The sequence below is a fragment of the Aphidius gifuensis genome, linkage group LG1 (assembly GCF_014905175.1).
Source record: "Aphidius gifuensis isolate YNYX2018 linkage group LG1, ASM1490517v1, whole genome shotgun sequence".
Classification (NCBI taxonomy): Eukaryota; Metazoa; Arthropoda; class Insecta; order Hymenoptera; family Braconidae; genus Aphidius; species Aphidius gifuensis.
In genome coordinates this window covers 13,678,082-13,691,003 of record NC_057788.1, presented here as the reverse complement: position 1 = coordinate 13,691,003, position 12,922 = coordinate 13,678,082, and the positions used below count along the sequence as shown (strand labels likewise).

The 12,922-nt window shown below is 27.0% G+C and overlaps 2 protein-coding genes across 2 annotated transcripts; one reads left to right on the top strand and one right to left on the bottom strand.

The window, feature by feature from the left end:
• The first annotated feature begins 2,667 nt into the window (after positions 1–2,667).
• LOC122848794 lies at positions 2,668–7,901 on the top strand. Its single transcript, XM_044147116.1, has 3 exons — positions 2,668–2,943; positions 3,326–7,356; positions 7,512–7,901. Exons 1-2 carry the CDS (start codon positions 2,757–2,759, stop codon positions 6,982–6,984), a joined length of 3,846 nt encoding a protein of 1,281 aa, XP_044003051.1. The 5' UTR covers positions 2,668–2,756; the 3' UTR covers positions 6,985–7,356; positions 7,512–7,901.
• Positions 7,902–10,339: 2,438 nt separating this feature from the next.
• On the bottom strand, positions 10,340–12,318 carry LOC122855532 (pheromone-processing carboxypeptidase KEX1-like). Its single transcript, XM_044157018.1, has 4 exons — positions 12,304–12,318; positions 12,170–12,211; positions 10,707–10,776; positions 10,340–10,617 (listed from the first exon to the last, which is right to left on the bottom strand). Exons 1-4 carry the CDS (start codon positions 12,316–12,318, stop codon positions 10,340–10,342), a joined length of 405 nt encoding a protein of 134 aa, XP_044012953.1.
• Positions 12,319–12,922: the final 604 nt, after the last annotated feature.

Sequence of the window (12,922 nt, the reverse complement as noted above, 5' to 3'; positions counted from 1 at the left end):
CTGTTGGACTCAAAAATAAAACTGGAAAAGAGGTATCAGCAGCAATGGAATCAATATTTAAAAAAGGTCGAATATGCAAAAATCTTCATGTGGATCAAGGAACAGAATTTTATAATTCAACATTTAAAACAATGTTAAAAAAATATAATGTTCATATGTATTCAACATTTACTCATTTAAAAGCATCAATAGTTGAACGATTCAATAGAACACTAAAAAACAAAATGTTTTTTGAATTTAGCATGCAAGGAAATTATAAATGGTTGAAATTGCTGCCAGAATTAATTAAAAAATATAATAATACCAAACATCGCACAATTAAAATGAAACCTGTTGAAGTTGTTGGTAAAAATATTAAAATATTAGAACAAACTGTATTTAAAAGTTTAAATCATTGTCATGTTAAAATCAAATTTAAATTAAATCAACATGTGAGAAGAAGTAAATATAAGCATGTCTTTGATAAAGGATATAAACCAAATTGGACAAATGAAATATTCACAATTACTAAAATTAATAAAACATCACCTGTAACGTATAAGCTCAAAAACTATCAAGAGAATCCAATACAAAAAAGCTTTTATACTGAAGAGCTACAAAAAGTTCGACATTCCGACATTTATTTAATTGAAAAAGTTCTAAAAAGACGTGGGAATAAGATGTATGTAAAATATCTTGGATTTGACAATAGTCATAATCAATGGATAGATAATCAATAAACTAATCAATAAAAAACAATCAATGTGTATTTATTTTCTAACAATTATTTTTTATTTACATCATTCATATTTTTTTATTTACATCATTCATATTTTCTTTTAAATATACTTTTGCTCAAACACATTCGTTCAACAGGTATGTAACCCCAAGGCAGAGTGTCAGTTTCACCATTAGTTAACTGTCTTTTATCATCTTCCCAACTTAGAGCTATTTTTTCTATTGTTCTCGTTGTTACTTCATGTTTATGTGATCTTATAATATTTTGTTGCTTTTTTAAAATAACATGATTAATTGAACAATTTTTATAATCATCAAAAGTTATTTGCCTTACAGTTGATCTTTTTACACCCTTTGCTCTCATATGAACACGTTTTTTTAATGAATTATTTTCATCCGCTATAACATATGAGTATAATTTACTTCGTAAACCAATGAATTTTTTCATTATTTTTCCGTTATTCTCATCTTTCATAATACCAATAACTTTTTTATTTTTTAATTGAATTCCATATTGATTATTTTCAGGATAAACAGATGTATCAAATTTATCTGGATTATTACGTATCAAATCATATGGATTATGACTGAATATGTGATAAACAGCAGAATCAGTATCACCATATAAATACTTAACTTTATCTTCATATTTTGGTTTTATGAAATTATAATGGAAATCATACATATATGTTTTTGACATTTCCAAAATAGAAAATCCAAGATAAATTGGTTTATTGAAAAGTATACTTGTTGGTTTCATCTCAATTATTACAAGATCATCAATGATTAAATGACTGTGAAAGTTTGGCTTTGAGATATAATATCTTGCTCCACCTCTACCACCATATTTTTCTACGAGTTTTATTGATTTACGAGTTCTTACAGACTCTAGAGTTTTACCATAAATTGCATTGATGAATAATTTTCTAAGATCTTTTTCAAATGCGCTACGGGCTTTCTTTCGTAACTCTGTATTAAGATCAATATAAGATTGAAGCCATGCACTTTGTTCAAATTTTAAAACACGATGGACTTTAGTAATAATCATCCCCAAAGAACAATATTGTTTCAAATTCGAGTTTTACTGGTTTCTATAGGTGGTTTTTCACGTACTGGTGCTAACGGAAAATCTTTATGATGATGATGCAAACTTGCAGGATAATCTAAATCAACTTCAAGAATGTATCCATATTTCGAGTTAACAGCAGTCGAATTTAATATTGAAATATCAAAATTATTAATTCATTCAAATTTACAAGTTGGAAGATATTCTCTCATTGCTGCTCCATACATATTGTTTAAATCAAGGTACATTGAAAATAACTCTTCTTCCTCTGGATTATAGTCACTGCCCATATATCGATTATTTGCTTTTCCATATCGATTTGAGACTTTGATACAGGAAAATTGGCCCTCAAATCGCACAAAATCACTTTTTTAGGGTTCTATTCTTGAAAAAAATATATTATTATGTTCATTTTATTCTAAATCTACCTGTAAAAAAAAAAAAAGTCGGGGGTACTTTTGAGGGTGAGAAAAAAAATAAAACTACCCTAAAATTACCGATATTGAGATAATTATTAGTTTAATTAAAAAAAGTTTCGAGTAAAAGTTGTAGAAAAAAAAAAATTAAGGGGGGTAAGTCTCATGTTTTATATTTTTATTTCTAAGGGGTAAAAAGTTATGGGAGCTCAAAGTTTGGGGGATGACGCGAGACGAATTTTAATATGAATTTGGAGAAGCACTGTGGACAAAAAATAGAGAGAACACGATACGCGCGCGCATATTCTCTCACTGTTTTATATCATCTCATTCTCGCTTCCATAGTACTTGGTTTGCTGTCTTTTTTTAGTTAAATAAAAACAATGATAAATGTATCGTCACTTTTTAGCGGCAATCTGGTGTATTGTATATTGTATGTAGTGTCATGTATATAAACATATACTGTGAGCTGTCACGCTTGGAATTATACTTCACATTTTACAATAATCAAAACTACTAGCTAATATTAAATAAATAATAAAAAATTTGTGTTGAAAATGGAAGATCATAAATGTGCAATTTGTGATGAAATTCATTATCAATCCAAAGACAATAAGCGTCCAAAAAAAGTAAACAAAGCTCCTGTTGGAGCATCCATGAAAAATACATTAATAAAAAAAAGTAAAAATAAAAACGATGGAAAATGGGAAAAGTGGCAAAATGAAGATATTTATATACACGAAAGTAAGTATATAATTAAGTACAGAATTATTCTATTTATGCATTAACTGTTGTTAAATGTTGATTAAAATTTGAGGTTATGTCAATATGTCATGGCTTACTCAAATAAAGATAAATAATAAAAATATAAATATATAATTATATTTTTTTATAAGTCTAAATTCAATTAATATTTGTTTAATTTTATAAAAATTTCAAAAATTTATTTAAAAAAAATACTAAACTAATTGAATTGACCTTGTGATATTGATTGAAGTAATTTGAAAAAAAAAATATAGAATTTTTAATAATTAATTGCATCAAAATGTTTTTATTTTTTCATATATAAATGTTTAAAAATTCGTATTAAATTTATATTAATTATTTTACTTTTTTTTCTATACAGATTGTCGTGCTTTATATTACAAGGACCCAAGAAAAATGTCTCTAAGTTCAGCTGAAGTACCATCAGATACATCTACAACAACATTTTCAATTTTTGACAGTTCAACGGATGATGAACATGACAATGACTTTGATTTCAAAGTATCATGTATTTTTTGTGCTAAAAAATGGAGTTCTCAAGAAGGCCAAATAGTTCAACGTTCATATCAAAATAAACGTATTCTTGATGTAGTCCAAACTTGTCATGAAAGTTCAATTGTAAAAATACGTTTGCATAATGTGACTTCATTGATTGACTTGAATGCTAGATACCATGATAAATGTTACGAATTTTTTTTGATTAATACTTCTTTGGCTGTACCAACTTCTTCAAAACGTTCACTTGATTTTGAGGCTGAAGAAATGTATAATAAAGTATATGAGCGTATTGAAGCTGGTGGTAGTGAGCCTATATTATCATCTGAATTGAAAAAAATTATGGGAGAACATTTTCCTGATACACGAACGTTTTACAAAAAACTAAAATGTAAATACAATGATGATATTCTTTTTTTAAAACATGCAGGTCAAGAGACTCAGATTTTTTACAAAAATTTTAATTTACCTCAAATAGCTAGTAACTGGCTTTGTGGAAAAAATATGAATGATCATCAAAAAAAATTCATTGTGGACATAGCAGCTGATATAATAAATACTGAAATAAAGTTGAAAAACTATAATACCGAGTCTTACAAACCACCAGGAAATTTTTTAGACACTGTAAGGGATGATATTCCCATACTATTATTCTCTTTTTTAACACGATTAATTTGTGGCAAGAAAAATAAACAAAAACAACATCAAATCAACAGTATTTTAACCATTGCTCACATGATAATTTCTGCTATCAAAACACTTAATTTCATATCTTATCTTCAATTGGCTATTGGCACTTATGTACTCCGAAAAACAGGATCTAAACTAATTATTGATATTTTATCATCACTAGGTGTTTGTCCTTCATATTACCATTTAAGGCTGTATGAAGCATCTGTTTTACTTGATCCACCTAAATTGATTATCAATGAAGCATATTCGCAATATGTATTTGACAATACTGACCATAATGTAATAACAATTGATGGTCACAAAACTTTTCATTGCTTGGGTGGTATTTGGGTATTAACACCAGACCATGAAGTATCTCTTGAAGGTGAATCAAAAAAATTATCAAAGATGCCACCTTCAAGTCAAATAGCTTCAGTTAACGAAATACCAGATGTAAACTTACCAATTGATTGTAAAGGTAATATTGATAAAATAACTTTTGAAGATACAAATAAATTAAACTTGGGTAATTCAGATTATTTACCACTACATTATACAACATATTTATGGTTGAAACACTTGAATTTTAGTGGCATACCATCATGGCATGGCTTTTTAGAAAAAATGTATGGTGAGGAAATATCACACAGTACTTCTCGTGTCATGTGTTTACCTTTCATCAATCATAAAGCCACTGAATATTTAAGTATTCATACAGCTTTAACTTATTCAATCCAGCAAGCAAAAAAAAATAATCAAATAATAGTATTCGTTACTTTTGATTTGCCTTTGTATAAAATAGCTCGCGATATTTGTACTAGTTTACAAGATACAGATTTAAAGTATGTTTATGTGAGACTGGGAGGATTTCATATGTTAATGTCATATTTAGGTGGTATTGGTAATATTATGGAAGGCAGTGGTCTTAGTGAATTATGGAGTACTGTATATGCTCCAAAATCAGTCAAGCATTTGTTAGCTGGCCATGCTTTTACAAGATCTGTAAGAGCAAATATTTTAACATACACAGCTCTTGGTCACTTGATATGTGAACAAATAGATAAAGATAAAGTGAAAGAATTAAAAGATTATCTCAATGAACTTTTTAATGATATTGATCAAGACCCTTACAATGGTCCTTATATAGGTGATTGTAATTCTGATGATAATATTTGCAAGATGAATGAAAAATTCATTCAGGAATTGAAGCGATTAAAATATTATGGGCCAACTGCCAAACTGTGGATACAGTATTTTGAATGTATAACAATCATGCTTCAATATATAGAAGCTGAACGCACAGGCAATTGGATGCTTTATCTACAGAGTGTTAAAAAAATGCTTCCACTATTCCATGCTTCTGGTCATTTTTTGTATGCACGATGTGCTCAACTTTACCTTCAAGACATGGCGTCTTTAGAAAAAAATATGACAGTAGAAGAATATAATAAATTTACTCGTGATGGTTATTTTACAGTTCATAGAACAGATAAATGTTTTAATGCAGTATGGACTGATATGTCAATAGAACAGACTCTTAACCGTTTCTTCGGTACTGATCTTGTACATGGCCGAGGAGTCACAGATAGTGTTATCTCGAGATACTTGGGTGCCATGCCTACTTGTTACATGATAATGGAAAATTTAGAAGATTTTTGTAATGTCAAAACTCAAAATAGTGAGCAACATATTCAACTTTTAAAAGCTAGAATAAAGTTAGATAATGATCATCTTGAAATATTTAAAAGTTGGTTTACAAAACATGATTCTTTGATACAAAGAACTTCAATAGTATCATTGTCAACAGGTGTCATGGGAGGAAGTGAAATAAATTGTTATGAAGCAATAAAAAAAGGTGAAGAAAATATGGTCAATATGATTGGCGAAAATTCTAAAACATTTTCATTTAATAGATTAATGCTAGTAAAAAATTTAGCTTCAGCTAAAAAAAGAGCACATTTATCAGGTAAACATGAATCAGTTGACCCATTAGAATTTTTTAGAGTAATTTCAAGTTCATTACAAAAGTTACCTGCATCTGGATTGAAAAATATACTCAAACATGAACTATCTCCTTATCCTTTATCATTATTTAATAAAAAAGGCTTCATGAGACAGTGTGATCAAAATATTTATGATATTATTAAAAAAACTTATAATTTTGTTGATAATTTTGTCCATGATTTGACAATTATACTTGATGGAGATTTTCTATTAGATGCTGTGTCTTCATGGCCTCAATGCAGAACTTTTAAAATAATTTGTGATTTGTATTTAGACTACATAAAAAAAAAATTTAATTCTCAAATTGAAATGAAACGTTTATACATAGTTTTTCATCTTTACCATAATGAAGTATGTGGTGTAAAATCATATAACCAACTACGTCAAAGTGAAAAAAGTATCGCTGCTGATTTTGACCTTGATTATGATGCTCTATGTTCAATGACAAAAAAACAGTTTCTCTCAAACGTATGCAATAAGCAGAAATTCGTTTTAATGCTACAAGAATATTTAAAAAATACAGCAAATGTCAGAATGGTAGATGAAGATTGTACTGAAGCAATTGTTAAAGAAGCAGTTCAACTTGCTACTCAATATAGTAATCCAGTTGGGGTTGTTACTAATAACGTTGAACCGTTACTTTTACTTATAACACAATGTCCTACGTCTTTGAGACGGTATATTTATTATTGCAAGTACAATCATGAGGGTAAACCAATGGAAATAAACCCAATATATTTGTTTGATGATTGTCGTTCATTTATACTGTTTTGTCATGTGTTTGGTGGTTGTGAATCAACAAGTGGTATTTATTCAAAGAAAAAAAAAACAATACTGAACTTTCTTTAAAAAAATCCTGATATACTAGACACTGTACAATTATTTTATAAACCAAACAGCTCTGTGTTTAATATTTGTGAAGCCACTGAGAGAATTTTCGTATGCTTGTACAACACAGGAAAAACACAATCATCAATTGATGAATTAAGATACACTCAATTTACAAAATTGCAACACAATCCATCAGTTGAGCAACGGTTAGCCTCGTTACCTCCAAGCAAATCAGCAGCTCATGAACATGGTAAACGAGTTTATTACCAAATGCAAACTTGGTTGGGTAACTCTCTAGAGCTAGTACAATGGGGATGGAAAAGATATCAAATGACTTTGATTCCAATCATGACTGATGAACCACCAGCCCCTGAACAACTATGTGAAATGGTAAATTGAATTTTTATTTCTCATTCAAATATAAAAATGAAAAAATTATTTCAAGTCATTGATTTTACTCATTTTCAAATTTAATTTTTTTTTTAATTGAAAAAAATTAATGTTTTTTTTTTAAATGACTATATTTAATTTATTATTATTTACAGATATCTTGTGGGTGCACTATGAAATGCCAAACTACAAAATGTAAATGTAAAAAAACTGGTTTACCATGTTCAACAAGATGTAAAGGTTGTCAAGGTATTGGATGTGCCAATGCTTCAAACAACTGTAACATATTTTTAACTGATAGAAATGAAACAAATGAACATCTCGAGGAAGATGAAGAAAGAGATAATGTAACAGTAACAGATGAGGAACTTTGGGTAACAGATAAATCAGATGTCTATGGAGAAATAAGAAGTGACAATGAGACAAATCAAAAACAAAGATCATGTTTCCAACTGAGATGGAGTGATAATTATTATGAAGATGATAACATTTATGATGAGCAAGATATTGGATTTATAAATTTTTAACATCCAATACATTTTGTTTAATGAAAGAAACTATTTTTTTTAATATATTTTTTTATTAAATATTTTTTCTACCTCAACAACTTTTATATTTTTTTTACAGATCTCAGTTAATTTCTAACTTTAATTTTCATGTATCTATTATTTTTTATGAATAACAAATAAGTTAAATAAAAGTCCAGCTGTTTAATAAACTTGATTTTTTTTAATCCAAACGCAAATATTTTTTCAAATATTTGTCGTTAAATCTTCATGTTTAATTGACTTGTGTTAATAGTGAAATTTAAAAAAATACTGGGAATTTTTTGGTACTTGAACTAACCCACTATGAATCATAAAAAATTTATGTTATTTTATTTGTTCAATTTTTATTGGTCAGCTAATAATTTTGTTTCATTTTTAAACATATTATTTGATAATAAATAATGTATATTAATATTAATAAAAAAATGGCAATGATGTGTTTGGAAAAAAACAATTTTTTTGTGTACTCAAATTTAATGGATACATATTTTATTTTTTTATTAATAATATGTACACATTAATTACTAAATAATAATTTTTTTTTTGATAAATTCGATGAAAATTAAGCTGTTTTTAGAAGTTTTAAAAAGAAAATTTAGAAAATCTTTTACTCGAAAAATAACAATATAATAAATATTGTTTATTGTAAAATTATTATTTAAAATTGAGATTCCATTTTAATATGATTGATTGATTTCTTTTCTTTTTCTTTTTCTTTTTGAAAAATAGATAAGACAAACTTCAATATTAGAAAAAAAAAAAAAAATTTCTAAACTTGAAGAACAACAATAAAATTATTTGTTCATTGTAAAATTCAATAATAATAAAAAAAACAAATCACAATCAATTATTAAAATAGAATGTCAATTTTTAAATGGTAAATTTACAATAAACAATTTATTTTATTGTTGTTTTTTAAGTGATAATTCTTTTTATTCAATAAAATAATAGCACGTTTCAAGCCCTTTAAAACAAAAAAAAAAATATTGAAATCGGTCAACTATTGAAGCTAGTATCCAATTGTTAATATTAATTTAACAATAAACAATTGCTTTTGTTATTATTCTTCAGCCGCAGATGCTTCGAAAACGAAAATCGGCTCAGAGTTTGATTTGAAAGAAAAAAAAAGAAAGATATATATCAGAGAGAAGACAGATATAGTAGGAGCCGAATGAACGAGCGTCGCCGAGTGTAACCGAGTGTAATCGTAACTAAAAAAAGACAGCAAACCAAGTACTATGGAAGCGAGAATGAGATGATATAAAACAGTGAGAGAATATGCATAACTTTTTACCCCTTTTACAGTTTTCACTACATTATTTTTCATGATTATCACAAGATTTTTGAGATTGAAAATGACATAAGCATCGATCATAAATTATTTTCTTTCCATTATGTTTAGAAATTTGCGCACTTACTAATCTCGATAAATTTTTAATCCAAGCGAAATGATATCGTGATAAATTTTTTTGCGAATCTAACTCATCATCATCATTATCATTATCATCATCATCATCATCATCATCATCATCATCATCATTTTTTGCTTCTTCATCTCTTTTGATCATTATAAGATGAATTGTATTCAAATTAGATTCATTCTTGCTAATATAATATGGAACAATCCTTTCTTTTCTACGTTTTTTATTTTTTTTTTCCTCATCATCATCATCATCATCATCACTTTCATTATCATCATCATCATCATCATTTTCGATTCCATAAATATTAATTTTCAACTTATTTTTTTTTTCAAAATTTTTGATTTTTTCCCATTTTATGGGGAAAGTGATTCCGCTACAATTTAACTCATCAATATGTTTTTTATATTGACTCACACGGTCAGCATGGTTAGACACCTTGTATAAACATGCTAAAACTGACCAAATAAAACATTAATTGTCTGAATTTTTAACATTCACAACTGAATGAGTTTTAATTATCCATGATGGCCTTTCAACGAAACATGAATTACCACCTTGCAGTGGTATGTATTCATTTATTTGGATTTCAAGATGGAGGATTTCATGCAGTTTCCAACCAGATCCATTTAATTAACGAAAAATATTAATGTAGAATGATTGCATGTAAAAATCTACAAAATTTCCTTTGAAAAAATTGATTGAGATCCGATGATTGTAAAACCTCAAAACTACCTTCACTGAAATATATTTTGTTTCAACTTCCACACTATTATCAGCTGGTTTTTCAATTTCATAATTCAGAACTAATACAGTATTGACTTTGGAGTGCATTTTTTTATCCCTACTTTTTTTGTTCAACACTAGCGACACCATCACATTAGCGTCACCTTTTTTTTCATATACAACTTGCGACATTTTCAATAACTTCTATCAACACTCACAAAAAAAAAAAAAAAAAATAACATACTTGAATAAAATTTGAAATTATTTATTTATTTATTTTATCATTATTTAATAAAACAAATAATCTTGTGACCACATTGGGTCACGACAAATTCGTCCCCTTCTGGACCTCTCACTTGGCGTATAGGAGCAATTGTAGAAATCTGCATCCTCGACCCTCCGAACCAGCTCCTCTGGTTCTAAAATGACGGTGTCTGCATCATCATCATCATCATCACTAACCAAGTCAATGACAGGAATATCCATTAAAGCATCCTGATCACCATCATCAACATCATCTTCATCTTCATCATCTTCATATTCTTGATCCCGTGTGTCTCTGGTTACTGAAAAAAAAAAAAAAAAACAACAATGAATTAAAATATTTAATTGAACAAAATATTGAAAAAATAAAAAATAATTAAAAAATACTTACAATATATTACATCATCATCATCATCATCATCACTGACCAAGTCAATAAAAGATATTTCCATTGAAACATCCTGTAAAAATGAACAAAAAGAAATAAAATATGTAAAAACTAACACAAGGAAATTGAAATTTTGAAAAACTACCGCATGTACTACTTTTTGTACTAAGTATATGAGATAAAAAGATTTTTTTTTGTACTAAATATTAAAGCAATACATATAAATCTACTTATCATAAAAGAAAAATTTTTTTGAACTAAGTATAAAAGCAATACGTATAAATTTAGTTACCATGAAATATCAAAAAAAAAAAAACTCTTTGTACTAAGTATAAAAGCAATACATATAAATTTAGTTACCATGAAATATTAAAAAACTCTTTGTACTAAGTATAAAAGCAATACATATAAATTTAGTTACCATGAAATATTAAAAAAACTCTTTGTACTAAGTATAAATTTAGTTACCATAAAATGTCAAAAAACTCTTTGTACCAAGTATAAAAGCAATACATATAAATTTAGTTACCATAAAATATCAAAAAAACTCATTGTACTAAGTTTAAAAGCAATACGTATAAAATTTAGATATCAGAAAATGTCAAAAAAAAAACTCTTTGTTCTAAGTATAAAAGCAATATGTATAAATTTAGTAACCATAAAAAAGACTTTTTGTACTAAGTATAAGAGCAATGAAAAAAGGAAATCAAATGACTCTACTAAAAAGAAAAATGTAAAAATTAAATAATGAAATGACTCTACCAAAAAGAAAAAAAGAAATCAAATGACTCTACCAAAAAAAGGAAAAAAGGGAATCAAATGACTCTACTAAAAAGGAAAATGCAAAAATTAAATGACTCTACTAAAAAGAAAAAAGGAAATCAAATGACTCTACGTAAAAAAGAAAAAAAGGAAATTAAATGACTCTACTAAAAAGAAAAAAAGGAAATCAAATGACTCTACTATAAAATAAAAAAGGAAATCAAATGACTACTAAAAAGAAAAAAAGGGAATCAAATGACTCTACTAAAAAGAAAAATGCAAAAATTAAATAATGAAATGACTCTACCAAAAAAGAAAAAAAGGAAATCAAATGACTCTACCAAAAAAAGAAAAAAAGGGAATCAAATGACTCTACTAAAAAGAAAAATGCAAAAATTAAATGACTCTACTAAAAAGAAAAAAGGAAATCAAATGACTCTACGTAAAAAAGAAAAAAAGGAAATTAAATGACTCTACTAAAAAGAAAAAAAAGGAAATCAAATGACTCTACTAGAATGAAAAAAAAGAAATTAAATGACTCTACTGAAAAGAAAAAAAGGAAATCAAATGACTCTACTAAAAAATAAAAAGAAAAATCAAATGACTCTACTAAAAAGGAAAATGCAAAAATTAAAATGACAAAATTATTTTATTTTTTAATTAATTGATTGATTAAATTTTTTTTTTTTTTTTTTTGATGATACCTCCTGCTCATTTTCCAGGCCATGATCTTGAATGATTCTATCCTGAAAAGTAAAAATATAAAAAAAATTGAAATAAAATTAAAATAATAAAATAATAAATGAATTGGAAAAATAATAATAAGATAAAGAATTACCTCATCATCATCCATTGTTGTCTCATCACATCATCATCATCATCCATTGTTGTCTCATCATCATCATCATCATCATCATCCATTGTTGTCTCATCATCAGCATCATATCCAGCGTCTCCTTCATCTGCAACAGAAAAAAAAAAATATGAATTAGAAACTAAAATTAGTAAAATAAATTGAAATAATTGAAAAAAAAAGAAAAATAAAAAATGACCTCTAGAAATAGAAATTGGGACGGCGATGACTTTCTTTGGTTGCTCCTCGTACTCCTTCTGCAACCTCTCGAGCGTTAAAATCCTCCCTCTAAATCGCTGCTTCAAGAGCCTCTTCCACAAACATATTCTCTGTAATAATAAATAAATAAACGAATTAAAAAAAAAAAATTTTACATTTATTCAATTAATAAGAAAAACTAAAAAGATTAAAGAGAACACGTGCTTGAGTGATGCAATTTTCTCATGCATGCATGCATTCTAACCATTCTTTTTGTTTTTCACATTAATTTTATATTTTTATTGTATTTTCTTTTAATTTATTTTATTTTATTTATTCTTTTTATTTAATAAATTTGCAGTCTTTTTATTATATTTTTTTCTTTGCAAAACACGTGCGTGTGTGC

Excerpts from the sequence above, each read along its gene's own strand:
- LOC122855532 (XM_044157018.1), bottom strand. Across the intron at positions 10,777-12,169 it reads GCCTGGAAAATGAGCAGGAG|GATGTTTCAATGGAAATATC; the intron begins GTATCATCAAAA and ends TCATTTTTACAG. Across the intron at positions 10,618-10,706 it reads TGATGATGATGTAATATATT|TAACCAGAGACACACGGGAT; the intron begins GTAAGTATTTTT and ends TTTTTTTTTCAG.
- LOC122848794 (XM_044147116.1), top strand. The coding sequence starts at position 2,757 with ATGGAAGATCATAAATGTGCAATTTGTGATGAAATTCATTATCAATCC. Across the intron at positions 2,944-3,325 it reads AGATATTTATATACACGAAA|ATTGTCGTGCTTTATATTAC; the intron begins GTAAGTATATAA and ends TTTTCTATACAG.